General features: G+C 49.0%; 1 protein-coding gene across 8 annotated transcripts in view; it reads right to left on the bottom strand.

The window, feature by feature from the left end:
- The window catches only part of FBXO25 (F-box protein 25), a 63663-nt gene that overhangs the window by 6248 nt on the left and 30354 nt on the right, over positions 1–27061 (bottom strand). For 3 of the 8 annotated variants that reach the window (XM_060136609.1, XM_060136611.1, XM_060136612.1), the window contains exons 6-11: positions 16101–16194; positions 14666–14850; positions 13423–13605; positions 12040–12183; positions 8629–8655; positions 6517–8032 (exon numbers count right to left, since the gene is read on the bottom strand). In XM_060136609.1, the coding sequence (XP_059992592.1) occupies positions 7943–8032; positions 8629–8655; positions 12040–12183; positions 13423–13605; positions 14666–14850; positions 16101–16194 (723 nt within the window). In that variant the 3' untranslated portion in view covers positions 6517–7942. Of the gene's footprint in view, positions 1–1655; positions 5229–6516; positions 8033–8628; positions 8656–10874; positions 11087–12039; positions 12184–13422; positions 13606–14665; positions 14851–16100; positions 16195–27061 lie in introns of those variants that run through there. The other 5 variants (XM_060136605.1, XM_060136613.1, XM_060136607.1 and 2 more) reach the window with 4 other exon arrangements.

Raw genomic sequence — 27061 nt, 5'->3', positions numbered from 1 at the left:
ATGTCCTTTTAGCTGCTTTTAATCTTGTCCTCAAGACCACGACATGGTGTGTGCATTGTGCCTGGCCTGCTGCAGGGGCTCAGCCGATACTCAGGTAGGTGTGAAATGTGGGCATGGGGATGACAGGTTCCCTCCCGCCTCGCCTGCCTGCAGTTGCCTCTCTCCGCCTGCAGGAATGTGTGTCTGGGGACTTGCTTCTGTACAAATCCACCGCTTTGTGCTGGGTTCTGATACTCAAGAGTCCTTTCTCTGGGTATCGGCCAAGTTTCTGATTCTGTCCCAGGCCTCTGTCATCTGTCTTCTGGTCGCCAGTCTCCCTCCAGGGTCTTTGGCCTCAGTGAAGTGGTGGACAAGTTTATATAATTAGAAGTTAATGTCTCAGCATGACTTTTCAGAATTGCAGAATTTAGTGATAAAGGCAGGGTAGAATTTTAGCTTTCAAGAGAGTTGAATAAATCTGGAAGGGGGTGGTGATGGGAAAAATATCATTTGCTTTGAGTTTTCTTTCTGAGAAGTATTTCTTTCTTTAGAGGCTAGGGTTTCAAAATTCTCTTCTCCCTAGAAACTTAGAACTGGCTCAGTAAGCTAGCAGGAGGATGCCAAGAATTTTTGTTCTGTAAGAAATCTCCAAAGCTCAACATGCAGAAGCACCTGGAAGACCAGTTTCCCTTGGGAACCAGTGAGCAGGACCCAGGTGAGGGCATTGCTCTCCCCCAGGAGATACGCAGCTCTATTCTAGTACTTCGCTGTTTCTCTCACTTTATAATTTTGGGTGCTTACAGATCTTCAAAAGGCAATGTGAGATAAAATACTGGAAAGATATCAAAATGTAAGTAATTACCTTGAAGTAGAATTATGGGTAGCATTTTCTTTTTTTTTTTGTATATTGGCTTTTCAACAAAACTTTTTACAGTGAATATAATTACTTTTGTGATAAAAAAACAGGGCGACAAATGTTGTTGAAAAAGTAACACCTCAGTTTTTAAATGGAAACTAGCAAACACACCCAAAAGAAGAAACAAAATTATATAAATCATGGGCTGGCGCACCACAGCCTGGTGGACACTGTGGCCGCCCCCCTGTACGTACTTATATGGCATACAAGTTAAGAATGTTTACATTTTCAAATGGTAGAACAATGTAAAAGAATAATATACTGTGACACATGAAATCCCACAGAGTTTAATTGGAACACTCGCTATCAATGTCCCCCACGCAGCTGAAGTCTGAGTTACGTATAGATTGTCTATGGCTGCAAGAGAGAATGTGGGCCCTGAAAAGCCAAAAATATTTAACACCTGCCTCCTCACAGAAAATCTGCTGAACCCTGGTGAAAACTCCTTCATGTACACATCCTTCCCCTCTACAGTTTTCAGCTCCTGGCCAGTCTTGTTTTATCTTTAGTCACCCCCTAGCCTCAACCAAGAGAATTAACTATGTTAAAGTAAATCCCATAATCCTGTAATTTCATCATCTTCATGTTGTTTAAATTAAAAAGTTGAGAATTTACCAAGAAGATGTAATAATCATAAACATACATGAACAAACATTAGAGCTTCTAAACATATGAAGCAAACACTGAGGAAAGAAGAGCCAGCTCTATATTATAGTAGGAGACCCCAATACCCCACCTCAAGAAGAGACAATATCCACCATTAGATCAATCAATTTAATACACGTTATTATACACAGAACAAAGGAAAAACATGATCATTTCAATTGATGCAGAAAAAGCAGTTGACAAAATTCAACACCCTTTCACGATGGAAATACTCAACTAATTCTGAATAGAAGGAAACTGCCCCAACATTATACAGCCATATAAAAAGTCCCAGCTGACACCCTCTCAATGCTGAAAGACTGAAAGCTTTTCCTCTAAGATCAGGAACAAGACAAAATGCCCACTCTCACTACTTCTGTTCCACACAGATTGGAAGTCTGCACCAGACAGAGCCATCTGGGCAAGAAAAAGAAATAAAGCATCCAAATTGGAAAGGAAGTATTAAAATTTTCTGTTTGCAGGTGGCATGATCTTACATGTAGAAAATCCTAAAGACAACAAAAAAATCAACATACAAACATCAGTTGCATTTCTATACAATAACAATGAAAAATCCAAAGAGGAAATTAAGAAAATTTCATTTTTTAATGGCAACAAAAAGAATAAAACACTTAGGAATGAACTGAGTGAAAAAGGCTGAAAGAAAAAGACACAAATAAATGGAAGCCATCCCATGTTCATGGATTGGGAAACTTCCACCCAAAGCAATCTATAGAGTCAATACAATCCCCACCCAAGTCATAATGGCATATTTGGTCAAATGATTTTCAACAAGGGTGCCAAAACCATTCAGTAGGGAAAGGACAGTCAACACACGTTGCTGGGAAAACCACATATCCACATGCAAACGAATGAAGTTGGATCCTTACCTTATTATGCTATGTGCAAAAATTAAAACTATAAAACTCTTAGAAGAAAACATAGGGAGAAAGCTTCATGACATTGGATTTGGCAGTGAAATCCTGGATATGACAAAATGTGCAGGCACCAAAAAAAAGAATAGAGAAATCGGACATCAAAATTTAAAACCTCTGTGCGTCCAAGGACACAGTCAACAGAGTGAAAAGGCAACCTAGGGAATCGGAGAGAACATTTTCAAGTTGTCTAGCTGATAAGGACTTAGTGTCCAGAGTTGTAGTAGTTCTTTCTATATTCAACAACAAAGCCACATACAACTCAATTAAAAAGAGGGCAAAGGACCTGAATAGACATTTCCCCAAGAAAGACATATAAACAGCCAACAAGCACAGGAGAAGATGCTCAACATCACTTCTCATCAGGGAAATGAAAATCAAAGCCATAATGAGATATCACCTCCCAACCATGTGGACAACTACTATAAAAAACAAACAAAAAAAGCCCAACCTCACAAGATAACAAGTGTTGGTGAGGATGTAGAGAAACTGGAGCCCCTGGGCACTGTTAGAGGCTGCACCATTGTACACTCCCACCATGGAAAATAGTATGGTGGTTCCTCAAAATATTAACTATATAATTAGCACATGATCCAGCAATTCCACTTCTGGGTATACATTCAAAAGGAAACGAAACCTTTATCTAGAAGAGAGATTTGTACACCATGTTCACAGCAGCCCAAAGGTGGAAGCAACCCAAGTGCCCATCAACAGACAGAGAAACAGAATGTGGTCCAACCACACAATGGAACACTATTCAGCTCACAAGTGAAGGAAATCCTGAGCAATGCTACAACACGGATGAAAAGACAACTACTTTATGATTCCAGTTACATGGTGTGTCTACAGCAGTCAGATCCATAGAGACAAAGTAGATGGTGGGGGCCAGAGGCTGGTGGGTGGGGAAGGGGAATTAGTGTTTAATGGGGACAATTTCTGTTTGCAGAGATAAAAAGTGTTCTGTAGATGATGGTGGTGGTGTTTGCACAACAATGTGAATGTACCTAATGCCACTGGACTGTACACTGAAACATGGTTAAGATGGCAAATTTTATGTGCATTTTACTGCAATTAAAATTTTTTAATAACATTTCAATTTTCTATGTAGATTAAATAGTAAAAAGCTACTTGCATTCGTCTGTGCAAATTTCTCAAATGACTGTCAAAGAAAAGTGAAAATTTTATCCAAATAATAAAAACAAACAACATAGTTGAGGTGTCTCTCCTGTCTGACACAGAAGAACAAACACCGTGTGTGGAGAATCTCGCCATCCTGAGCGAGAGACACGTGAAAAGCCCTCTCGCGTCCTCAGGTGGCTGTGCTCTGAGCACCTCTGTTCTCCATGTGGGCCTGAGTCGGTGCTGGGGGTGGGGAGGGCAGCAGAACCCCCAGGAATACGCCTGAGAGATGCATGTGCCAATGACACCCAGAAGGTGCTGGCGAGGGGGCACTGCAGTCACACCTGTGCGGTGGGAAGGAGCAGGCCACACCAGCCATAGCAGGGGTCGGGAAGGTGCACGTGGCACGTCCCTGCTGGGATTCTGGGGGGCGCCCAGGGGACACTGTTCTCCAAAAGTGAGGGTCTGCTTCCTCTGCAAAAAGGGACAGAAAGCAGAGCTTGTCGGGAGTGAGGTCAGAAGACGCGACCACACCCAGATAGGAGCGGGGGGGTGCGAGCTGAGAAGCAAGTGGATGTCGGGCCTTTCAGCCGAGCAGGTGTCGGCAGCAGGAAATCACTGGGTCCCTCAGGGTTTTCCCTCCCAGGTTTGCAGATCCTTGGGTATCTCACCGGGTGGGGGTGATGCTGCGTTTGGTGGGGAATACAGGAAAGGGAGAGGAGTGAAGCATATGCATTTTCTCACACCGTTAATGAAAGAAAAAAATGTCATAAGCCAAGACAGCTTCTGCCTTTTCATCTGTGGTTTTCAGCACACTTCCTTCTGTAACTATGGAGGAAAGCAGCAGATGAAGTTTACAGCCTGTTTATTGCTAGGTTAGGGCCCATGATGAAGAAAATGAGCTCTAACCAAGATACGTCTCAGCTATCCCGTTAAAGGCAAAGGATTTTCCAAAAGGGAGGATGTCACTAAACTGAAAACAGACGCTTCTCCTCAGTAACTTCAGTTTCCAAGGAATTATCCTAATGCTTAAAGGAGGACACACACCAATTCTTCACAAACCCTTCCCAGAAAATGGGAGGGAACGCTCCCAAGGCAAGCCCCTTCTAGGAGGCTGTTTTCACCCTGATACCAAAACCAGACAAAGACTCACCAGAAAAGCACAGCTAATCTCTCTTGTGAAAATGCTCAGTAAAACCAGCAAACTAAACCCACCAACTGTGTATGGAAACCACATGGGACGTGGGCCTGAAAATGCAAGGTTGGTTCAACACACAAAAGTCAACACACGACCACCTCTGTAGATGTAGAAAGAGCACTCGAAAAAATCTAACATCCTTTCATGATTAAAAAAAAAAACAAACACGTCAACAAAGCGAGGCTGGATGGGAGCACCTCACCCTGATCCAGGCGTCCACAGAGAGGCCCAGCATGCACCACACCCACAGGCGAAGGGCAGGGAGCCTCCCAGGAACATGCTAGGATGTGTGTGCACTGCCATCCATGTGCATGGGGGTCCGGCCGGAAAGCTGGGAAGGAGAGGAGAGAGGGAAGGAGGGAGGGAAGAAAGAAGGAAAGGTGAAAAGCCACCTCTATTTGCAGAGGACACGATGTATATCCACGTCCTAAGGAATCTACAAAAAATACCGCTAGGTTTAATTAGCGATTTCAGCAAAGTTACAGGATACAAAATCAGTATACAAACACCTTACATGAGCATTTTGTTTGATTCTGTATGTTTGTTAGAATCTGTATGATTCTAAAAGCAGCATTTACAGCAGAAATAACATCAAATCCTTCAATACTGTCCCTAAAGGAGACATGGTTCTCCATGGACAGCCCTGAGCAAACGCACAACAGATGCCATGAAACTCCCAGACTAGCACCTGGACCTGCTGCAGAACCTAACGTGGCTCCTCCTGGCCCATGAGTCACAACCCGGGTGAGAAAATGTACCTCAAGGCAAAGGAAGACGCCACAGACTTCCAGATGCCACTTCCTGAGGGTGGCCGTTCCCACAGGAGCGGCTCTGGGCCCACTCCTGGCCGTGCTGAGAGGGTAGAGGGCGTGCAGATGACACATCGTGGGGAGCGACACCGTGCAGCCCGAGTCTGGTGAGCCCTCTGATGGAGCCACACTCAGAAATGACACATGAACCTGCAGCTCAGGACGATCCCTCCCTTCCTGTTCACGTCATCTGATCTTCCGTAAATGAGTGATCAGGACCCAGGAACTGTGTGCCTGGAACTCTCTGCCTGCCCCCAAATGTATCCTGCTCACGCCCCCTCCCAGTGCTGCGGGCTCAGGCACACCTGCTATAGGTTTTGCCAATGCCTGTGTGCAGTTTTGGGTCCAAGCACATCTGCTGCCTCTGGAAACGGGCTAATTAATAGGGGGAACAGCTGGACTCTTCTCCCAAGACTTTTAATGTTATCTGAGGAAAAAACTCACTTCAAGAGGTTAACATCCTCCTAAGAAGAAACTTATACAAAAAGACTAACACCCCAAGAGTAAAACAGGCAAAGAACACAATTAGGTAATTTGCCAAAGCAAAACAAAATACAGGGCTTCCCTTAGTGGCGCAGTGGTTAAGAACCCGCCTGCCAACGCAGGGGGCACGGGTTCGAGCTCTGGTCTGGGAAGATCCCACATTCCGCAGAGCAGCTAAGCCCATGTGCCACAACTACAGAGCCTGCGTGCTGCAAACACTGAAGCCTACGTGCCTAGAGCCCGTGCTCTGCAACGAGAAGCCACCAGAATGAGAAGCACGTGCACCACAGCGAAGAGTAGCCCCCGCTCGCCTCAACTAGAGAAAGCCCGCACACAACAACGAAGACCCAGCTCAGACAAAAATAAATAAATTTATATGTTAAAAAAATACAGAAACAACTCGCCAATAAGCTTTCAGAAGACATGTCCTACCTCATAGCCTCTTCACGTCCATCTTCGGGGGAGAAAGATGCCGCCTTCCATCCTCGCCAGTGCTCCGGAAACATCCTTACAAACAACTGACTCCTTTCCCTGGTTCTGCTTCTCGTTTATCGTAAGGAGAGCAGCAGATGCACACAGGTGCACACGTGGTGATGCTGATCACAAAGTGATCTGTTCCAGCTGTGTGGTACCAGGTCGCCAGTAAAAACCATATTTTCACAAACACTTTTGAAAAAAAGGCTGGTTATAAAATGAAAACAGTATATATGATGTTTACGGTTTTATGAAAAGCTTTCACCCAATACACACAGAGGGAAACTATCATTTGACAATTAAGCATAGTCTTGGCTGTGTCAGTTCAGCACAGAATGTAGTGAAAATACACTCTTTATTTACAAATATGCAAAACAGCAAATTTCCATGTGCTAAGAAGGAAGTAGAAATGACTTTGCTTGGGTCCTTGACCCTGTTCAGTCTCCCCTACACCTGCCGGGGCCATTCCTGCATTCCTTCTGGCAAGCACAGCTATCTCTGGGTGGCAGGGTTATATGCAAGTTTTATTCTTTTATAAACCTTTATTTTCAAAATTTTCTAAAACGTACATGCAATACTTTGAAAATAAAACAATCTTTGAAAGGTTTCAATAAATGATATCAAAATCATTGATACTACTTCCTTCAGTAAGATGCAAAACTGATGAAGTTAAAATCGGTAGATAAACATGATTTATTACTTTGCCTGCAAAAGGGGATTCAGAGCAGTACAGTGCAGGTCACACTGGGCTGGCCCCCAGGTCAGGGCCCCTGCCTGCCAGCATCGGGCCATGAGCCCAGGATCACAGCCCCAGACTCACGCCTTTGTGGGTCTTGGATGTCTGCACAATTCACAACCCAACGCTGAGCACCCAGAAGACATGCACATACTTCCCTGGGTTCCTTCTGTATCCAAGGGGATTCATATGGACACGACCAATACAGTTAAAATACATCTCAAGAAAAATAAATATTCTGCACAATGTCCTTACAAGGATCAATGATCTATCCCCGCCCCCGATCACTACAAAATCAGGAAACTATCATTTGACAATTAAGAAGCGTATGCTTGGCTGTTAGTGTCAGTTCAGCACAGGATGCGGTGCTGAAAATACAGACTCTTTCTGAACCACATTCACAAACATGCAAAGTTGCACATTTTAATGCGCTTAGAAGAAAAGCATTTTTTAAAGAAGGAAGTAGAAATGATTTTCCTTGGGCTCCCTGGCCCCACTTCACGGGTGGAAACAACAGATGCTCCCGCCCGCAGGTGCCAGGGCACTTTTCCACGTCCCTCCACGCCCTCCAGCCTGGGCACCAGGTCACGGCTCGGTCACGAAGGACGCGTCCTACCACGCTGCCCAGGCCACGGCGCGGTGGGGCCCTTAGAACTTGAAGAGGTCGATGAAGTGCTGCGGGGACACGGGCGTGAAGCAGCTGTCGGGGTCAGCAGCCGTGCAGGGGTGGCCCGAGTCCTGCGGGAGGAGTGGGTTGTTACCTCACGGGGCGTGTTTCTGGAGGGAACGCAGCTCAGAAGTCACCAGCTGCTTGTTTAAACGCGCCCCGGACCCCACCACAAAGGTGCGTGGACAGCAAGCGATGAGAACTACGAAAATGAAGGCAGCCACACGGCTCCCCGGGGGAGAGACTTCCCGAAGGAATTCCTGCTCCAGTGGATGGGGAGACGGGCCGCCCTGAGTTAGGGCCCCAGAGGGAGCCCTGGGCTCTGCGCCCCCGTCCTGGCCGCGCTCCTCCCCTCCCGCCGTGGGTCAGGGTCCACCCCGGGACCTGCTCTCGGCACCGCCCACCCCACTCACCAGAGGGCCCAGCACTGCGTCCCGCAGCAGAAACGGGGCTCAGGTCAGGAGACAGAGCAGCCTCAGGACTGGGGGCCAGTAAGGCCGGGGACCCGGCGGCCAAGTCTACACCCTCCCTCTGGTCTACAGGGCAGCTCATGGGACCCCCCGGTCGTGGCGAAGCAAGCAGGCCAGTCGCACATCAGCAGAGGGTGCGGCCTGAGGGGCACCAGCCTCCTGGGGACGCGCGCAGACGCGGGCAGAGCAGGAGGTACCTCGAGTAATAAAGCAAGGCGGCAGTCCTTGGAGACGGCGGAGAAAGGGTCAGGAAGGAGTGCAGAGAAGGGAGGAAAAAAGGGAAAACAGGGTTATTAGGAAGAGCCAGACTGTACTTAGCATTTAGGCTGGATGTGTATTATTTACGCAAATGGCTAAAATCATCGGGCAGCTGAATCAGAGGCACCGTCCAGCACCTGAAGGGCCACCTGGGACACTGCCACAGTTTCCACTTCCTCGAGTCTCGGACTGACAACTGATGAGGCTGCAGAGCTACATAACCGTCGGAACTGTTCACTGAAAGTGCACAGAGCGACACTGACACATACGGTTTACACTGCAAATATTTATGGCAGGTTTCTCAGAAGCTCCCTCATTCCCTCTTTGCTGTCTGAGAGTCAACTCCGTGGAATTCAGAGCACGAACCAGACTCCACGCAAGCCCAGGCACCCCAGAGCCCGGATCCCGCGTGGACCCCTGCGCATCCACGGTTTTCAGCTCGAGGTCAGCACCAACCTACTGCTCTCGCCTCTTGCCGGCCCGGCCACCTGGCCCGGCTTCCCCACCCTCGCTGGAGATGGGGGCTGGCCATCAGCGCGGGCTGGGGCCAGCAGCCTCCCTGCTCCGGCCACAGACCCACGGTGTGGACCTGGCAGTGGACACGCCGAGACAAAAAAGGACACGGGGTCCTGATTCCCAGCCTTTAACTGGACTCATTCTGTCCGGCTTCCAACTCAGCCAACCCCCAGTGTTGACCGAAGTTCAATGAAGTCGAGAAACTCAGCTGGAGGACGGTCAGGCGGAAGGAACACAGCGGTCTCGCGTCACTACTCAGCAACCCGGGAGGGCCGGCCCACAGAAGCCAGACAGACCCTGAGCCGGCACCTGCGCTCGCCTGAGTGACTCGGCTCAGTGACTCCAAGACCGTGGTGCACAGTTCTCAAGCCCAGTATTTCCCTTTCTTTCACTTTGGAGGAGCTCCCACAAAGGCAGGTAGAAAACTAACCCCCAGACTCCAGAGAGTGAAGCCAGAACAGACAGGACGGCTGGGGCAGCTGAGAGGTCAGAGCCCAGGCCCACGTGGGCGGAAGAGGACGAGTCTGGCAGCGTGCGGGAGCCGCACCATGGCGGGTCCCCACCAGCACCCGGTGGCATCTGATGGTGTCACGCTGCTGTCTCCCCATCAGCAGAAAGTGCTGGCGAAGGTGAGTCAAAGCGCAGGGGCCACTTCTGAGCACCAGCCCCGCGCAGGGCAGGGCACTGCTTAACCTTCACGACTCCACGCGGCAGGTCTGCCCCGACAGGAGGCTCCACGAGGCTGGGAACTAGGGTGAGGCCATGGGATGGTGTGGGATGAGCCGGGGGGGAGAGTCCGGTCAGCTGGGGCAACGCAGGGGGCCTTCCTCGGGAGCTGACACTGCAAGCAGTTTCCACCAGAAATTCCAGAGACTCGTCTTTTTTTTTTTTTTTTAATTTCCACCCACAGATTCAGAATAAAGTTGGAATGGCCTCTAGGAGAAAAAGCTACAGTGTGACCCCATAGGTGGACCAAACCAGGCCCTGAGGCCTGAGGCTGCATGGACATCGAAGTGCTCAGGTTTCAAGGCAAGACTGAACATTTCAGAGCCAAAAGACCAGCAGGAGACACTTGTTCTGAATTTTCATAAACAAAAGAATCCGCAGGCCAATTCTTCTGGAAACCTAAAAAATCACATCTCAGTTTTAAAAAATCCAGAACTTCCGTGCTTCTCGATGCCTCAGCAGCACATTCTTACACCAACAGCAGGGAGACTAAGGAGGGTGCTTCTCTGTTCACTACTTCAGAGACAGGGCTCCCACACTCTCCACACTGCAACGGCATTCTTAGAGAAACGCCCATCACATCCGCCCCAGGAAGAAACACCACTGCTCCCAGTCTCTCTCTGGAATAAAGTGATCTGCTCAGAACAGAAAACCCTGGGGAGGAGCGTCAGTTCAGAGCAGCAACCAGACGGCCTCGTCTGCTCTGACTCAGCCGTGAAGACGCCTCCTCACGTGTTTTCCGCGGGCAGCTGCCCGGGTATGCGTTTCTATCCCTGTGATTGGGACCAAGGGCGCACAACAAGGGCTCCGCTCCTGTGCTGTAATCCCGCTGACTGATTCGCCTGCGTCCCCGCGCAATGCAGCCGGCACACCGGCGAGAATGAGCGCGAGGTGCCCCTGCCCCAGAGGAGCAAGGTTCCACAGAACAGCCACTGCAGCCATGTAACACATTTCTTCTTTTTAATTGTGTGGGAAAAGCCACACTAGAATACAAAACAACCAATTACCAATGACGTGACCTCCTGTTGGTCATGAGTGGGGACAGTAGGACCTGCTCGCCTGCAGCCCAGGAGGTAAAGCTCTGTTGACACAGGGACTCTCACCCCACAACCACGGATTATAGTTAAAAAAGAGCCACGTTACCACGGATATAATCTGAAATGGAAACAATTTAAAGTAGTCATTTCTCTTCCAACAGTTTAGAGTCTGCCATGTAATCCATGCAACAAATCACAGATAAATGAAGAGCAAAAGAAATACACCAACAGCCAAGGCGCTGACCAGGTGGAAGGCCTGCGCCTTACAGCCACGCCCGAGGACACGGAGGGGCAGGCGCACACCGCCTGCCAGTTTCGCCACTTTTCTCCCTAGTGAAATTTCACCACGTTAACAAGCAAATTCAAACTCAAGGCAAACTATGGAAATGATTTTACTGAGAGGAGGTGCATGGAAGCACCCCACTCCCCCGCCCTGGAAACTTGTTTTTATCAGAGTCTGGACAGGAGAGGAAGGGAGCCAGAGAGGGAGGGGATGGGCCCAGACAACTGCGGACATGGCTCAGTCTCCACCACGGACCAGACTTGCTAAGTGTGGCTCAAACACATGAGAAGCCTGGGCACCTTCGTGGGCCTCGCCTCTGCTCCAGGCACGGGGCTGTGAGGAGAAGCCCCCTGGAGGTGCCGTCTCCAGGCCTGCCCCCTGGGGGTCCCGACAGTGGAGGCTGAGGCCGAGTGTGGAGGGCAGCTGAGGGGCCCCCTCGGCTTCCAGAAGAGGGTGGGGGATCCTGAGCCTCAACAGCAGAAAGCAGCCCCGCCCGCCAGGACTCGGGCCGAGGCGCCAGCCAGCGCGCTCACCACCCTCGGGGACAGCCCCCCACCTGCTACCACAGTGCAAGGGGACAGGGTGGGTGGTCCGGCGTTCAGGTCCAACCGCAAGTTGTTCTACTTTTGTGAACCTGTTCCCCTGCCCCAGTCCTTGGTGATACATCATTATCTTATCACAAATACAACTTGCCTTTTTTTTTTTTTTTTTACCATTACCGTTAGGTGAATAGTTTGTTTCTCCAAATTTTAATCCTCAAACTCCAAGACTACATCTGAAATTTTTACCTTCCAAAAGAGGATGCTGCAGTGCCGACAAAAGTGCAGTGTGTCTCCATACTGTTCCTTAGTGGGGTAATGTTTCTGAAGTGCAAAATACATCAACTTCCATTCGATATGACCTTTTTCTGAAAGGATCAAGTGTCTACAAAACTAGACAGACAAAATTCTGTTCAGAATCAGATGGTTTTCATAGCATAACAATTTTTTAAAAGCAGTATACTGCATGAAACATTCAATTATTAGAAATTAAATTTCAAATATAATTCAGTCTATACACTGGAATACCATGCAGCTGTTAAAGAGACTTAAAGGTTCCGATCTGGAATGATGTCCACGACATACTATTAAGCTAAAAGTAAGTTACTACATCATGTATCTGCCAGGGACTTGTAACTAGAACACAAAAAGAACACAACTCAGTAACAGAAAGACAATCCAAATACAAAATAGGCAAAGGACTTGAAAAGACATACAAATGGGCAACAAGCACATGAAAAGATGCTCAGCGCCTCGGGCATCAGATCAGGGATGGGAGGAGGCAGCCCCTCACGCCCCCCGTGAGGCTGTGACCAAACACTCAGAGTAACAGGTGGGGATGGGGGCGTGGAGCAGTCGGGGGCTGCCCGATGGGGCGGCGACTTTGAGCAACAGCTTCTCGGTTCCTCAGAATATTAGACTCCACTCCGGGACGCCCCCCCCCCCCGCCGCCCCGCCCCGAGAAGGGGGACCATGGCGGCCCCGTGGCCTGGCCGCACCCAGCCTCACCCCCTCCAGCAGGCACTTCTCAGTTTCAGGGCCCGAACCTGCTCACCTCCAGGACGCCCCTGCCCGCCATGCCCCTCAGAGTGGCCGTGTCCACCTAGGGGACGGGCACGTGACCCCACACATCCCCCAAGCCCGTGTCTGAAGAGACACGTGACATCTGTCCCCTCGTCAAGGACCCCCTGGGGCGGGATCGCATCCTGCCCCATCTGAGACTGTCCCCTGCCCTTCACGCTGCCGTGCGTGTCGTGGATGCCCAGCTGTCGGTGCTTCACTCCAGAAACACGGGGTGGGGGGCGAGGAGGGGGGCAACGATAAGGGGGACACACAGGAGTCCGCCGGTCCCCGTGGCTAGTCCCGGTCCTGGGAGGGCAGGGGTGCGGGGAGCGCGTGGCCACCCATGATCCCAGAGGTGACACACCACCCGGAGAGGGGCCTCGAGTTACGGGAAAGACGAGGGGCACGTCCTCGACAGGAAGAACCTGCTCTTGTTCTGCTTCTCTGTTCTGGGCTGTGCTTAGAATCACAGCTCTTTCTCAACATGAAGAACAAGCTTTCCCGTAAGTGATTCTAGCCCATTCCCCGAAGTGGCCAGGCCTGGCCGCTGGGGCCGGAGCCCATGCTCACCTGCTTCTCGCCGAAGTGGTACTGGCAGAGCTTCTTCCACAGCCGCCGGTCCTCGCTAAGCGCGGACAGCGTCGGGGTCACCTGACCCAGAGTGACGATGTCCCACCCATCCGAGAACCTGTACAGGATGTTGCTGAGCATGTGCACGGGAAGGTCGCTGAGCGTCAGGCCGCTGTCCACCTGCTGGGAGGACCCGCGCGCTTACTCCAGCGAGAAGGCGCAGGAGCACGGCACTCACACTGACGTCTGAGGCCCAGGCGACGGGAAGGCCGCCCGCCCCTCCTTCCTCCCCACTTGTCTCCAGATAACGCCCAGCAGCGGCCCTGCCTGGACCTGCGCGACAAGCATTCCCTTCCCTGGGGATCCCGACCGCTGACACCCACACTCCCCGAGTTCGCCAGCTGACGAGGCGTCACCACGCATCAGCTGCTAGGGGACAGTGGCACCTGGCCACGTCTATCAAGGCCTGGATAGCAGACACGCCCCAGATGCGTGTGGCCCTCACAGCACAAGCCTCTGCCCGTGGGAACGAGGTGGGGTCTGTGCGGCACTCACACCAAGGCCGCCTGGACACTGGATGTTAGATCGTCCCTTGTAACTGCAGGGCCTTAATTAGGGAATCACTGCTCTTTGTAAATCCCACATCTAGGTAGCAAATAAATGGCCCAAAGTTACAGTGTTCCAACGCCACCTTTGAAAGCAACCAGAGATAAATAAAACACAACCTAAAACACTTACTTTAGTCAATAGGGTCAACATTTTTCTTGATGAAACTAGTTACCAGAATAAACAAAAAGCATCAGAACAACTGGAGTGATCTGCATGCTCCTTCTGAACTACAAACACATGTACACACACCATGCAGTGTACAACACATCAACCCTAGAGAAGCAACAGCAGATGAACAGAGTCACTACTATACAATTTAGCCTTAATCCATTGAACGTTATTTTAGCCTGAAATACCTAATCTCCTATAAAGGTAAATCAATTCACCACCTCATCACCCACAGGATCAGCTCTTTTTAATAATTACCATCCCCACCGTCTTTCCAATGACACCTATAACCCATTAAAGGGTCTTCTGGTCTTAATCCATCTTAAAACAGTTTAATATTTATGAAATGTAAAGGAAAAAAACCTTTGGAAAAGCTGTAATAGTCTTTCACATACGCTTAGAAGTAACAACAGTGTTTGTAACAGAAAAACAGAGCGTACTCACTTGTAGGCCAAGAAATGCATACCTCAGTCATCTGAAGATTCTGTAGCTGCTGTTGCCAGTTGAGAATAGTTTCTAACCGGCAAACCCAAATGTTGATATTTCCCACCAGAACGGACTTCCCCACTCCTCTAATTAGAATGCAAAGGGTAGAGCTTAGGTCTTGGAGAAGATCTTTGATTAGGCGAGGGTTTTGGTGGTCATCGAGAACTGGAACAAACAAAAACAATGCACTGATACAGTCAACCCCCGCTGTTAAGAATGACCTGCTTTCACAGCCCAAGGGCCCATTAACAGATAACACAGATATACAGAGTGTGATACATACACACAAAGGAATATTACTCAGCCTTAAACAGGAAGGAAATTCTGACACGTGCTACGACGACGTAGATGAAACTTGAAGCCCTTATGATAAGAACCAGACACAAGTGAACAAGTATTGTGTGATCCTCCTTATATGAGGCCCTTAGAATAGTCAAATTCATAGAGACAGAAAGTAGATGGTGGGCGCCAGGGGCTGGGCAGTGGGGGGAGGGTCGTGCTGGTTGGTGTTTATGGGGACAGAGTGTCAGCTCGGCAAGGTGAGCTCTGCAGATGATGGTGGGCATCGTTGCACAATGATGTGAATGTACTTAACGCCACTGAGCTGTGCACTTAAGAGTGGTTAAGATGGTAAATTTTATGTATATTTAACCACAATAAAAAACTATGATCTAATTTCACTGCAACTCCAAAGTGGCATCATTTCTGAGATATCACAAGTAGGATGAGATTTTAAAACTTCAAAATATTGTCTGATAGTGTATTTTTGGTTGAGTCTACAGTTTTGCCTTTAAACCTGTCAGTCTCTGTTTTCTTTTATACTTAATCATGAGAATGGATATTTAAAATGGCATATATATGCATAAACTCAAAAGTTCCGTTTATTACTGGCCACTAATCAGGACAAACATTAAATTAAAATGACAGGCTTAGCCGATGCCTAAGAACTAAGTCACAACCTTGCTAATTATAGAAACACTATACAGCTAAGGTGAGCTGTGACTAGTTACCCATGAAACAGTAAGTGTCATTTTAAAACTCAGGGATTAATTACCTTTCTCTGGGACTTCCCTGGTGGTCCAGCGGTTAAGACGCCGTGCTTCCACTGCAGGGGGCACGGGTCTGATCCCTAATTGGGGAACTAAGATCCCACATGCCACGCAGTGTGGCCCCAAAACAAAAAGAATTGTCTTTCTCATTACAATATGTTCTTCTGTATGCAAAAGCACCTTTTAAAGAACAACAATAACAACATCAAGAACTGAGCAGCCAACCCGAGCCCTTGCCCTTGCCCTGACACCATCACATTATTTGACACCATTAATACTGGGGGGAAATAAAAGAAAAATCCAATCTCCTTGCACCGAATTTCTAATTAAGATTTAGATTATTAAAAATATCAGTCATCACCTTACCTTTTTGAACGATTTTATCCAGAACGTTGAAGTAGTTCTTCTGGGCCACACCGCTCAGCGAGGTCAGCTGGGACTTTGCGATCAGCTGCAACAGCTGTGGGGGGGGAGGGTGGGGGGAGTTACAGGTGAGCATCACCTCTGAAGGGAAATGCCCCCAAGTGACAGGGAAGGAGAGCGCAGGCCGCAGGCCGTGACACCCTCCCCACGACGGCACATCTTTGGGGGTCCACCCAGCATCCTGCTGTGCCCTTTCCTCTGAATGTCCCAGTCTCACACGAGCTGAGCCGGACCTTCCCCAACGGCCTCACATCACGTCTGTCCCTCCGGCCTCCCGCCTGACACGCACAGGCACTGCCCCTCCCTCCCGCAGCTGCCGCCTGGCGTGCCTCCCAGGCTCCTGCACGCGATGCCAGCACGGCAGCCGGCGGGGAAGGCCTGGGAAGGACGGGACAGCCTTCCCGCTTCTCTGCCCCAGTGCTGTCCCCTCCCCTCAGCTGCTCCGGGGAGAGCTGGCTGTCACAAACACGGCTCATCCGTATCAGTCTTCGGTGAACCCACGGCCCACCTCTCTGTACAAACTGGGTCTCAGGAGTCCTGTGTCAGCCGCTTCCCCGCGTCCCCTCACGTCCTGTAATTTCCGCCTCCCACGCGGGGCCTCGCCCCGGGCCACGCGTGTCTCTGGTGTGGTCCAGGGCTACCTCTGCCAAGTCCTCCCCACCTGGACACATCCATTCACTTCTTCCCATACTGTTTCTTAGTTCTTAGGCATCTGAGCCACTGTGGGTAAGCCTTAAACAGATTTTAGAATCTGTGAATTACATCTGCCTATTTCTCTGAAAAAGGAATTTTTCATCCCTCCTTTCCAATCCTCCTAGCTGCCTCTGTGAGTTTCCAGAGGGAGAAAAGAAAATGCTAACTCACATACTCACGTTGCCATGTTGACCGTGGAAGTTAAAAAAAATTACAAATATGACAATCACATGATGATTGTTGGGAAAAAAATCATTCTGCAACTTCCAGTATATTTACATAAAAGTGTCCTATGCTGCAGTGAACACAGAAACAACACTCCAGGGCCCTGGCCAGAGAAGACCCGAGAAGCCCAAGGCTACAAGGTCAGTCCGGCTCCTCAATCTTTTTTTTTTTTAAACATCTTTATTGGAGTATAATTGCTTTACAATGGTGCGCCAGTTTCTGCTGTATAACAAAGTGAATCAGCTATACATGTACATATGTCCCCATATCTCCTCCCTCTTGCGTCTCCCTCCCACCCTCCCTGTCCCACCCCTCTAGGTGGTCACAAAGCAAAATGTTAGCACCTTCCGTCTTCCTTGTTCGACCAGCATCACAATCAGCACCACTTTAACACTGACTCAGACCCTTTCCCCGCCTGCGTTTACAACCAACTTAGAGACCTGGGGCCAGCTTCACTGCTAACGACAGCCGGAAGGGGTGGGGCTCCCAGCGCTGACCCGACAGACCGAGCCACCGGCCCTGGGCAGTGAGTAACAACCAACCTTCCCTGACAGGCTCCCTGCTCTCAAGACCCTCAGGATCTGAGAGAAACAGACCAGATATGCAAATACATGCCCCTCCTGCTCCGCAAAGAAAAATGAGTGCGGCGCCCGTGGGCCGCGGCCCTCAGAGAGCCGTCCAGGTACCCCTGGGACCCCAGATCTAAGCTACTTCCCTGGTCCCACTGCCGCCTCGCTCGTGTGCAGTGCAGGGTCCCGGTGCCCCACGAGGATGCTGCACACGCTGAATCCAGCCCTGAGAACGCACCATCTTCCACCATCGCAGTCGCTGCGAAGATGGGCACAGGAGGACACAGGCACTCTTTATTTTTAAATAGAGAAATATTTTTAAAACTTATTTTAACTTCCATATGGTAAATATTAATAGACAAAACCCACATAAGCAAATTTCTTTGGGGTCCTCAGTAGTTTCGAAGTGAGGAGGACCCCTGACACCAGGTCTTAGTCTGAGAATGGATATTCTGTCACAAAAGGAAGTAAGTATTCCAACCACCTCCTCCTATCATCAACAAAAACTACAGTTTTCTAATATCACGTAAAAAAATCCTTTAGAAAAAGGCTGAACTCACTAGCAGAAGGTGTGGGGTTGGCATGGTGGGTTAGCTAGTTATCCACAGGGCACCCACCAGAAAAACCACCACAGTGGGATGTGCAAACACAAGAGTGACCATGTTAATAGATGACAGTGAAATCTTAGGTTAAAATGGTAATTAACATAAAAGTGCAGAAGACAATTTTTTTTTTTAATTTATTTTTTGGCTGCATTGGGTCTTGGTTGCTGCGTGCGGGCTTTCTCTAGTTGTGGCGAGCGGGGGCTCCTCTTCGTTGCAGTACGCAGGCTTCTCATTGCGGTGGCTTCTCTTTGTTGCGGAGCATGGGCTCTAGGTGCATGGGTTTCAGTAGTTGTGGCACATGGGCTCAGTAGTTGTAGCTCACGGGCTCTAGAGCACAGGCTCAGTAGTTGTGGCGCACAGGCTTAGTTGCTCCACGGCACGTGGGATCTTCCCAGACCAGGGCTTGAACCCGTGTCCCCTGAATTGGCAGGTGGGTTCTTAACCACTGCGCCACCAGGGAAGCCCCCAGAAGACAATTTACAAAGAAGATATAACCACACATTAGCCTCTATTCAGCTAGATATATAAGACAAAATCTGTTGGAAACCTAAAGAGAATTTGTCAAAAATACAAATACTGTGGGAGATTTTTATACGTCTCTTCAAATTTAACAATTCTAAACAAGTAAGGATGTGGAGGAATTAAATAATATAACCGCCAAACCTTGTTTAATAAATAAGCAGAAAAACTTACATCCTTCAAATAGAGAATCTGCATTTTTCTTATGTGTCAATAGAATATTTACAAAAATTAACTATGAAAATGGCCACAAAGGAAAATTTAACGCATTTCAAAAAAACAGAGATCGTACAGGCCGAACTCTCTGATGATAATATACTAAAGCTAGAATTAAATAAAAGTACGGAAAACCTCAGCTATCTGAGCTCCCAGGCACGTCTGGAATGCCCAAGCGCACGTGTTACGTGGTCAGGATGACAGCGTGGGTGTGAGGGAAGGACAGAGGGTGACGGTTTCGTGTTCAGGTCGCTCTTTCGTGCAGCACAGGGCACCCTCAATGGGCAGAGGCCGGGGGCCATGCCGTCTTCACTTCTGGCTTCACGCAGATTTCCACGCTGACCCATTATTACCGAGGCGCTACCGGAAGGGCTGGACATGACTGCCTAATTCTTACAACACCCCTAGAAGACGTACTGTATTATCACGCTGCACAGCGAGAACTGAGGCCCAGAGATGAGGAAAATGACCCCAAAGTCACACAGTAACAGGGACTGGATTCAGGACTGAAACACTGCAAATTCTTGCCACCTGCGTCCCGTGCACCTCACGCGTGTCAGGACGCAGCGAACAGCTTCCACAGGCTTCAGCGACGTGCAAGTTGATTACCTGATTTTAAAAGTCTTCTCAGTTTTACTGTATTTAATGAAAACGGAATGAGACCTAAACTCTGCAATAGCAGATTCTCACCGAGATGTTCACAAAGCCGGAGCAGTGTCAGCACGCAGGCGTGTTCGCAGACTCTGCGCCCATGTTGCTGTAACTCTCTGGGAAGTGTCAGGAGCTTTCATCAGGTTCTCCCAAGGTCCGTGGCCCCGTGCCTCCCCCAGGGATGAGGGTATCTCATGCAGGGCGAACGCAGGCTGCGTCGAGAACAAGGGTCCCATCTGGGGGACCAGCTCGGGCAGCTGGCCTGTGAGAAGTGACCTCTTTTCGGACTGTCCCTCTTGTCCACCCTCCATGGGAATTAACACCTCGTTTGGCTCTCATCCTAGTCACTGACTTCTAATACTGGCAGAAGGAAAAACTGTTATCTTCTATGAATTGAATTGTTACACAATCTATAATTTCAGTTTTGTTAAAAGAATTCTTAGTTCTTGCGTTTGGTCACATTCTACAAGTTACATTGTTGGCAGCATAAATATGCGGGAAGTTAAAGAAAAATGAAGATGGTACTGGACACTTGCAGACTGTGCTAGTGACATTTCAAATTTCCAGAGGACATGCCATCTAATCAGCACACTCCTGCTGGCTGCACACACACATCCCATAAAACGTCAGAGCTACATCTAATTTAATTCTCTTGAGGCCAAACTGTCCAGTTAGTGTCCAGTAGTGTTTCCTTTGACTGGAAGCAGGCATCCCTGGGAGGTCCCACGTGGTCTCTTCTCCTTCATGAATCTTGTTCTTAGGAGCAGTTACATATTTTGCTAGCTTACTTTAATCCAACACTTTTTAAAGGAAAAAATTAGAGAAACTCCTGGAGTAAGTAGCCTATACCAATTCTTGAATCAACAAGGACGTTTTTTAAAAAATAAATTGTAAACATATCTTTTTGTGCTAAGGAACTCAGAGGGCATTCCTTCTGTGAAGAATTTGTTTTCTAATAAGGAACTTCCTCCATTTCTAAATACCAGTTTTCTTGAAAAGAGGAGGTGCCTGTAGGTTCAGTAAAACGACTGGCAAATTAATTATTTTAGTCTCTTATGAGCCAGTTCATATTCAGGTAGAATTTGTGCAGAATGTTTACCATGGAAAAAATCACCAGAACAACTCACAGGACAACCTGCTCATCCGTCCCCTCATTGCGAGTGGAGCAGCTCCAGGTCTGTTCCAGGTGCTGGGGGTATGTGTGTGTGGGGGTGCCCAGGGAGTGGGCACGTGGCAGGGACCAAGCTGGGCTGTGACCCAAGACACTGCAACGTGGCACACAAAGGCTCAGGTCAGAGATTCTACGGATGGCCCCTCTCAACAGTCGCCCTGAACTCAAAAGGCCACTGTTTTAAAATGTCTCCACGCGTGTCAGGAAGTCACTGCTTTCCACGAGAGGAGAACGCTACAGTATCAAGACAAAGAAGACCTTTAATACACGCATCTCTGCCGTCAGGAGCGCCTGTGACCTGAGGCACATCTTGCCCGCTTCTGCTCCCTGAATCTGGGGACAGAGCTGGACCTGCATGGCTGCTGTCCTTCCATCTAAGCCGCCCTCAAAAGGTCAGCCAAGCGTAGCAAGCGCTCCTGAGCTGAGCACGTTCAAGAGCTTGTTATGATCCCACCACGAACTCGTCATGGCAGCCTCGGGGCAGATACAAACCCCGTTAGGTGTCGTGGAAGAAGAGATCCCTGGTCAGTAAACTGAGAAAACAAGACACAACCCAACACAGAGGTCTGGCCCCTCCACCCCCTGGCCCTGCTGCTGCCTCGCGGGTCCCGGGAAGCTCGTCCACGACCATGGTCTCCCCCCTCCTGTCTCCTCGTGAACTATTCATGCCACGTGGTCCTTGGCAGAGATCAGGAAGAAGCTAAACATCTTCACATAACCAGACGGTCCAGCCGGAGACGTCCTTTCCCTTGTTTTCATGATTCCACTATTTAAAGGACCCAGGAAGCACTTGGGAAACAGAGGAGTTCACGTCCAAAGACTGAGGAGTGTTGGGAAACAAACTCCTGGGGCCAAAGTCCCAGGACCTAAGGAGGCATGTAAAGATGAGCAGACCAGCTCCCCAGCTCAAGGGCAGAGGTCACGTGAATACCCGAGTGGCCCCGGCCCTGCACACACTGCACCTGGTGCCCTGCGGTGAGGAGGCCCAACCTGTCCTACCTGACGGACAGGCAAGGGGCCCAAATGACACCCCACCACCACCAATCCCTTACCTCGAACAGAAGGAAAGGGTGTCACTAACACGGAGGAGGTGCATCAGGTACATTTTCACCCAGAGTCGCTATGACGGGCACCTCCTGGGGGACCTCAGTGGCACAGGGACAGCCCTCCCCATGGAGCCTTCCGACGCGGCCTGGGTTCCAGGTGTGCGGGCCGGCGGCAAGTCTGCAGGAGACCCACGTGCGCGACAACCGTCTGCTCTGAGGCCGCTGCTCTTTTCACCATCAGTCGGTTTCAACGATGCATCAGCAACATGTGTTCTCATACGCACTCAGGTGGCAGCAGGGTCTCCTTCCAACCTGTGCCAGAAAACGGAAGGCCTCCCGGGTTCTGCTCTTTGTAATTTTTTCACTGACTAGTCTGCAATCGTCGTCTAACCCACCGTTAACACAGGCTCATTTTCCACATGTTCAAAGTGAGATGGTGTGAGAATACCTGACTATCGTGTAAAGAAGTATGTTTGGTCCTTCACAGAAGACAAAACATGAACAAGCATGACCTCTCCTCTCAAGGAGAAAAGCACACGGCGCCCCAGGGGAGAAGTAACGGCCCTTCTGCATGGTTTCCGCAGCTGCCGTGAGGCAGCGCCACGCCGCGCGGGGTACGTCAGCGGCCACCACTCTCAGGGTTCTGAGGTCGCAGGTCCAGACCCCAGTGTCGGCGGGGCCCTGTTACGTTGTGGCCCAGGGAGGGGACCTCCTTGCCTCACTCAGCTCCTAGTGTTGTGGAGCCCCTGGGCCAATCTCTTCACATGGCTTCTCCCTGTGACTGTGTCTCTGTTCCCTCTTCTCTTAAGGACACAGTCACCGGTTTAGGGCCCTTCCCACTCCAGCAGGACCTCATCCTAACTGATTACACGTGCAAAGACCCCGCTTCCAAATAAGGTCACGTTCTGAGGCTCCAGGTGGACGTGAACCTTGGGGGACACTGTTCAGGCCCGCAGACTCGCTATTCAGAAGTAATTCCTCAAAAACATGATAATTCCTCTAATATAGGAATGTGGAACAGTGAAAAGACTTAAGCAAAACTCTACCACTAAACTTTTCACGCAGGCAACCCATGCGCAAGATGTGAACCCCTCTGTGGCTCAGGTCACCATCTGCCGCGCACGGTGACCCAGCCCATCGAGCTGGCAGAGGATCAGAAGTGAAGAAGCAGGGAGGGTGCTCTGTGAGCCGTCGAGTCTCCCGGTATGGCCTGTGTACGCCTGGAGCAGGGCCGGGCCCACCACTCAGCCGCCCCACTCCCCGGCCCGAGGCCGGGCCCGTTCTGACCGCCACCTCCCGCAGTTAATCCTGACACAGGACAAAACTGGAAAGAAAGTGATGAGAGGTGTGCCATCTCGAAGGACAGCGAGAACTCAGGGTCTGTCCACTGAGATCAAGGGGCGCATCCGCACTCGGCCCCTTTGCCTCCTGTCACCAGAACTTTTCGCTGCCCCTCTTCCCGCTCACACCGACACCCTCGTCTCTGGCTCTTCGGGGTGGGATCCTGCACGTACACGTCTGTGACAAAACGCAGGCAGTCCCTGGGGGCCGGGCTGAGCTGCAGAGGGGCTGCACTCGCTGTGGCCTTTCAGAGCTCCCCTGGCGTCCATGGGGCCTCCAAGCCCGACCGTTGGTCCCTGGTGCCCTTCACTTCAAGAGCCACAGCGTAAAACCAGGAAATCGGCCCTGCTGTATCCTCCGGGCCAAGTCACTCAACAATCCTTTTACTTTATTCATTTGTGTAAGTTTCAGGTGCACAACACAGTGCCTGGCAATTTTAAAGCTTATACTCCATTTACAGTTATTATAAACTATTGGCTGCATTCCCTGTGCTTCACAATATATCCTTGTAGCCTGTTTATTTTATACACAGTAGTTTGTTCCTCTTAATCCCCTACCCCTACCCAACAATCCCTCTTAGAAATCCGGTTTCCACTGCCAAACTTCCTTCTAAGTCATAAAGTTGTTGAAATATCCTTTCAGAATATCATATGCGCTACTGGAAAGTCCTACCCCTTTAGTGAAATGTTCTGAATGGAGAAATACTATTCTGTGTGATCCCACCTTGTATAAACATGAATCTTCCATGACCAACTTCTCGTAAGCACCCTAATAAGTGCATCTGTTACACCCTAAGCACACCCTGTATTTATTAATATTTCCTGATCCCCTAATGTGACTACAGGGTTAGTAGATTCTTTCTGTATGACCCCGAGTACAAGAAGGGACTTAAATACGTCACAGACGACAGGTTCACCAGCACCGCTGGAAAGGCCTGATCAATTATTAAACCTCACAGATCCTGCCCTGCCAGCCAGCAGCTATTCTCTAAACAGGCCGTGAATGCTAGCAGTGAGTATTAACGTCTGTTAAAATGTTTCTCAACAAATATTTTCATAATTAAGCTACAGAGTTCAACTCTCCTAACACTACGAATACGATGGTGCAGCACACACAGCCAGCACCCGACACCTCGCGCTGCTCCCTGGGCGACGCGCAGGATGGCCCGCCGCGGGCGCGGCTTCCCCGAGCTCAGGGAGGAGCCTTGGGTGAGCTGGAAGGGCCCTCAAGAGGCTGAGTTACTGTCACAGATAAAACCTGATGCTCCTGTGACCAGGCCTCAAATAAAGCTCAGAGGAACCCAACTGTCAGTGAGTAACACATTCCAATTATAGGGAAGTTAATGTGAGGAAGTTAAGGTAACCAAGGTAAAAAAAAGTCACTATTTACAAGCCAAATAAAGTGAATAATGTGTCACAGATGGCAGCAAAGCTCACTGACCACAGGCAGGGAATGAAGTATAAACTCATTTTCCAAATAACCCAAATAAAGGTACATAAACCTAACGATTCTGAGAGTTTTTCCCCTAAGAGGAACCTACTTTAGGAAGCACAGCACACCCGGCATGTTTATACATTTCAACTGCTACCCTGTGCTGCTCTCAGGGAGTTTTCTGACAGCCTCTTTGGCCATCGCCCCCAGTGCCGACCCTTCCAGTGCATGCTGTCCTTGAGCCCGCCCCGTCTCTCCCAGGGGACCCGCAGCTGCTGTCCCCGCAGTGCTGGGGGGCCTCGGACTCCAGGGAGCCACCATGCATGACCTACACGCCCCACAGAGAGACACAATCCAACTCTCCCCCAGGAAGGGCTGGCACTGAGGGGCTGCCCAGTTTCCAGGTGTGCACCGACACTACGGACAGACGCCACCTCTCTGCACTGCTGAAACTTCAGTGTGTATCGCTGACAGATGTGACGAGGTCTATGGCTAGAATGTGAATTAGAAGATTCCCTGACACTGTTAGTTTGGAAAGACAAGTCAACCTCACAGTATGGGACCGTGCACCTCTCCTAAGGGCGCTCAGCAATGTGGGCACCAACATTCTCATCCCTCCCACCTCAGACCAGGGGACACCAACTACTAGACAGGAGGTAAAGATGCTGACACTCAGTCTCCAGTCATGACACGGAGCTAAAAGCCCACTTCAAAGGCCTTTTGAAATACCAACTCTGCTATAAGTCTCCCCTTTGTGGCGAAATAACTACATATGTGCTAATAATTCTAAGTTTTTGGTTAATTTTTCTACTTAAAATTTTCAAAATTCCACCAAATTTAAGTCTTTGATTTATATTAATGAAAGTAAGGTCCTAAAACTGACCAAAAATGCTTTTAATTTACTTACACGTTACATATTAATGGTATGAATGAGACGTAAGCTCAATTACGGACCAGATATTAAGAACTGTCCACTCACCAAGGCCAAATCTAAACTGCATCTTGACTGTCATTTTTTTTCCCTCAATAAGGAAGTTTCTCAGCACATATTATAAAATAATAACTGCAAATAATCAGTTAAGGAGAGAAAAATTACTAGTGAGTAAAGACCAGTTTTTATTGATTTTCTGGAAATAAATTTAATAGTTCAATAAATTATGCTAAGGGCTTTTCAGTAGCCGGCCAAGACAACATTCTCAATCTATAAATAAGCATTTTTTGGTGAATTACAAGATAGTTTTAACAGCAGTTTAACATAATAGCCATATCGCTGACTACCAACTAGTCTGAAACTAAATATACAGCATTACATTTGTAACACAAATTCTGCTGAATGGTGGTGAAGAACACGACTGTTTACAAGCGTGCGGACGAAGCTCAGCGGCGGAGGCGGTGTGTGTGTTTACGCACGTGTTAGCCCAGAGCAAGAAGTGGTGTTTGGACTTATCCGTGGCCAGATGGACAAAATGTAACGTGAATGAGGTTTAAGAACAGGCCGAATGCACGAGGAGCGTGTGAGAGACCACGCACTCATCCATCCCACCACAGTGCGGAGGGGGCAGCTCACAACCCCATGTTTACAGGTTTCCGTACGATTCCCACCAGCGCCGGCAGGCACTGCCTGTGTGATTCAACAGTGACCCTAAATTAGGTGCCATGTTCTGAGGAACATGGCACATGGAATTAGTTCTCTATTCTCCTTTAAAAAGTTGAGTGAGGGGCTTCCCTGGTGGCGCAGTGGTTGAGAGTCCGCCTGCCGACGCAGGGGACGCGGGTTCGTGCCCCGGTCCAGGAGGATCCCATGTGCCGCGGAGCGGCTGGGCCCGCGGGCCGTGGCCGCTAAGCCTGCGCGTCCGGAGCCTGTGCTCCGCAACGGGAGAGGCCACAGCAGTAAGAGGCCCGCGTACCGCAAAAAAAAAAAAAAAAAAAAAAAAAAAAAAAAGTTGAGTGAATGCAGCTTGGAAAAACAATGTTTATTCCTCAAAATCAGACTAAAATTTTGAAAAATTGCAAAAGTAACCTAGGTATGAAGATGTTTCAAATAGTTTTAAACAGACAACACCAAAAGTGGCTTATTTCATATACAGGATGTGCAAGAGACAATTTAATTTGGATTTGTGTAATTAGAAGACGTCAAATTTCCATGCCTGCCAAAGTATAGGAGAATAAAGACTAAACTTCCATTCCAAACTACTTATTTTTATTTTGACAACTAAAACAATTTATACTGAACACTAAACTCTAATACTAATTTTTATTCCGAAACTATGTAGTAATTATAGATTAGCCTCAGTTTAAAATGCTAATTTTAGCTAAACAAAGGGACTTCATATAAAATATTAATACTAATTTTTTTCATATAAATTCTTAGAGGAAATATTACTGCATGCCATCCGAAATGTAAGGAAACTCTTTCATCAGTCATTTCAAAACCACT

The sequence above is a fragment of the Lagenorhynchus albirostris genome, chromosome 21 (assembly GCF_949774975.1).
Source record: "Lagenorhynchus albirostris chromosome 21, mLagAlb1.1, whole genome shotgun sequence".
In the NCBI taxonomy this organism is placed as follows: domain Eukaryota; kingdom Metazoa; phylum Chordata; class Mammalia; order Artiodactyla; family Delphinidae; genus Lagenorhynchus; species Lagenorhynchus albirostris.
Note: the sequence above shows the minus strand (reverse complement) of the source record. Positions and strands in the feature narration are given on the sequence as shown.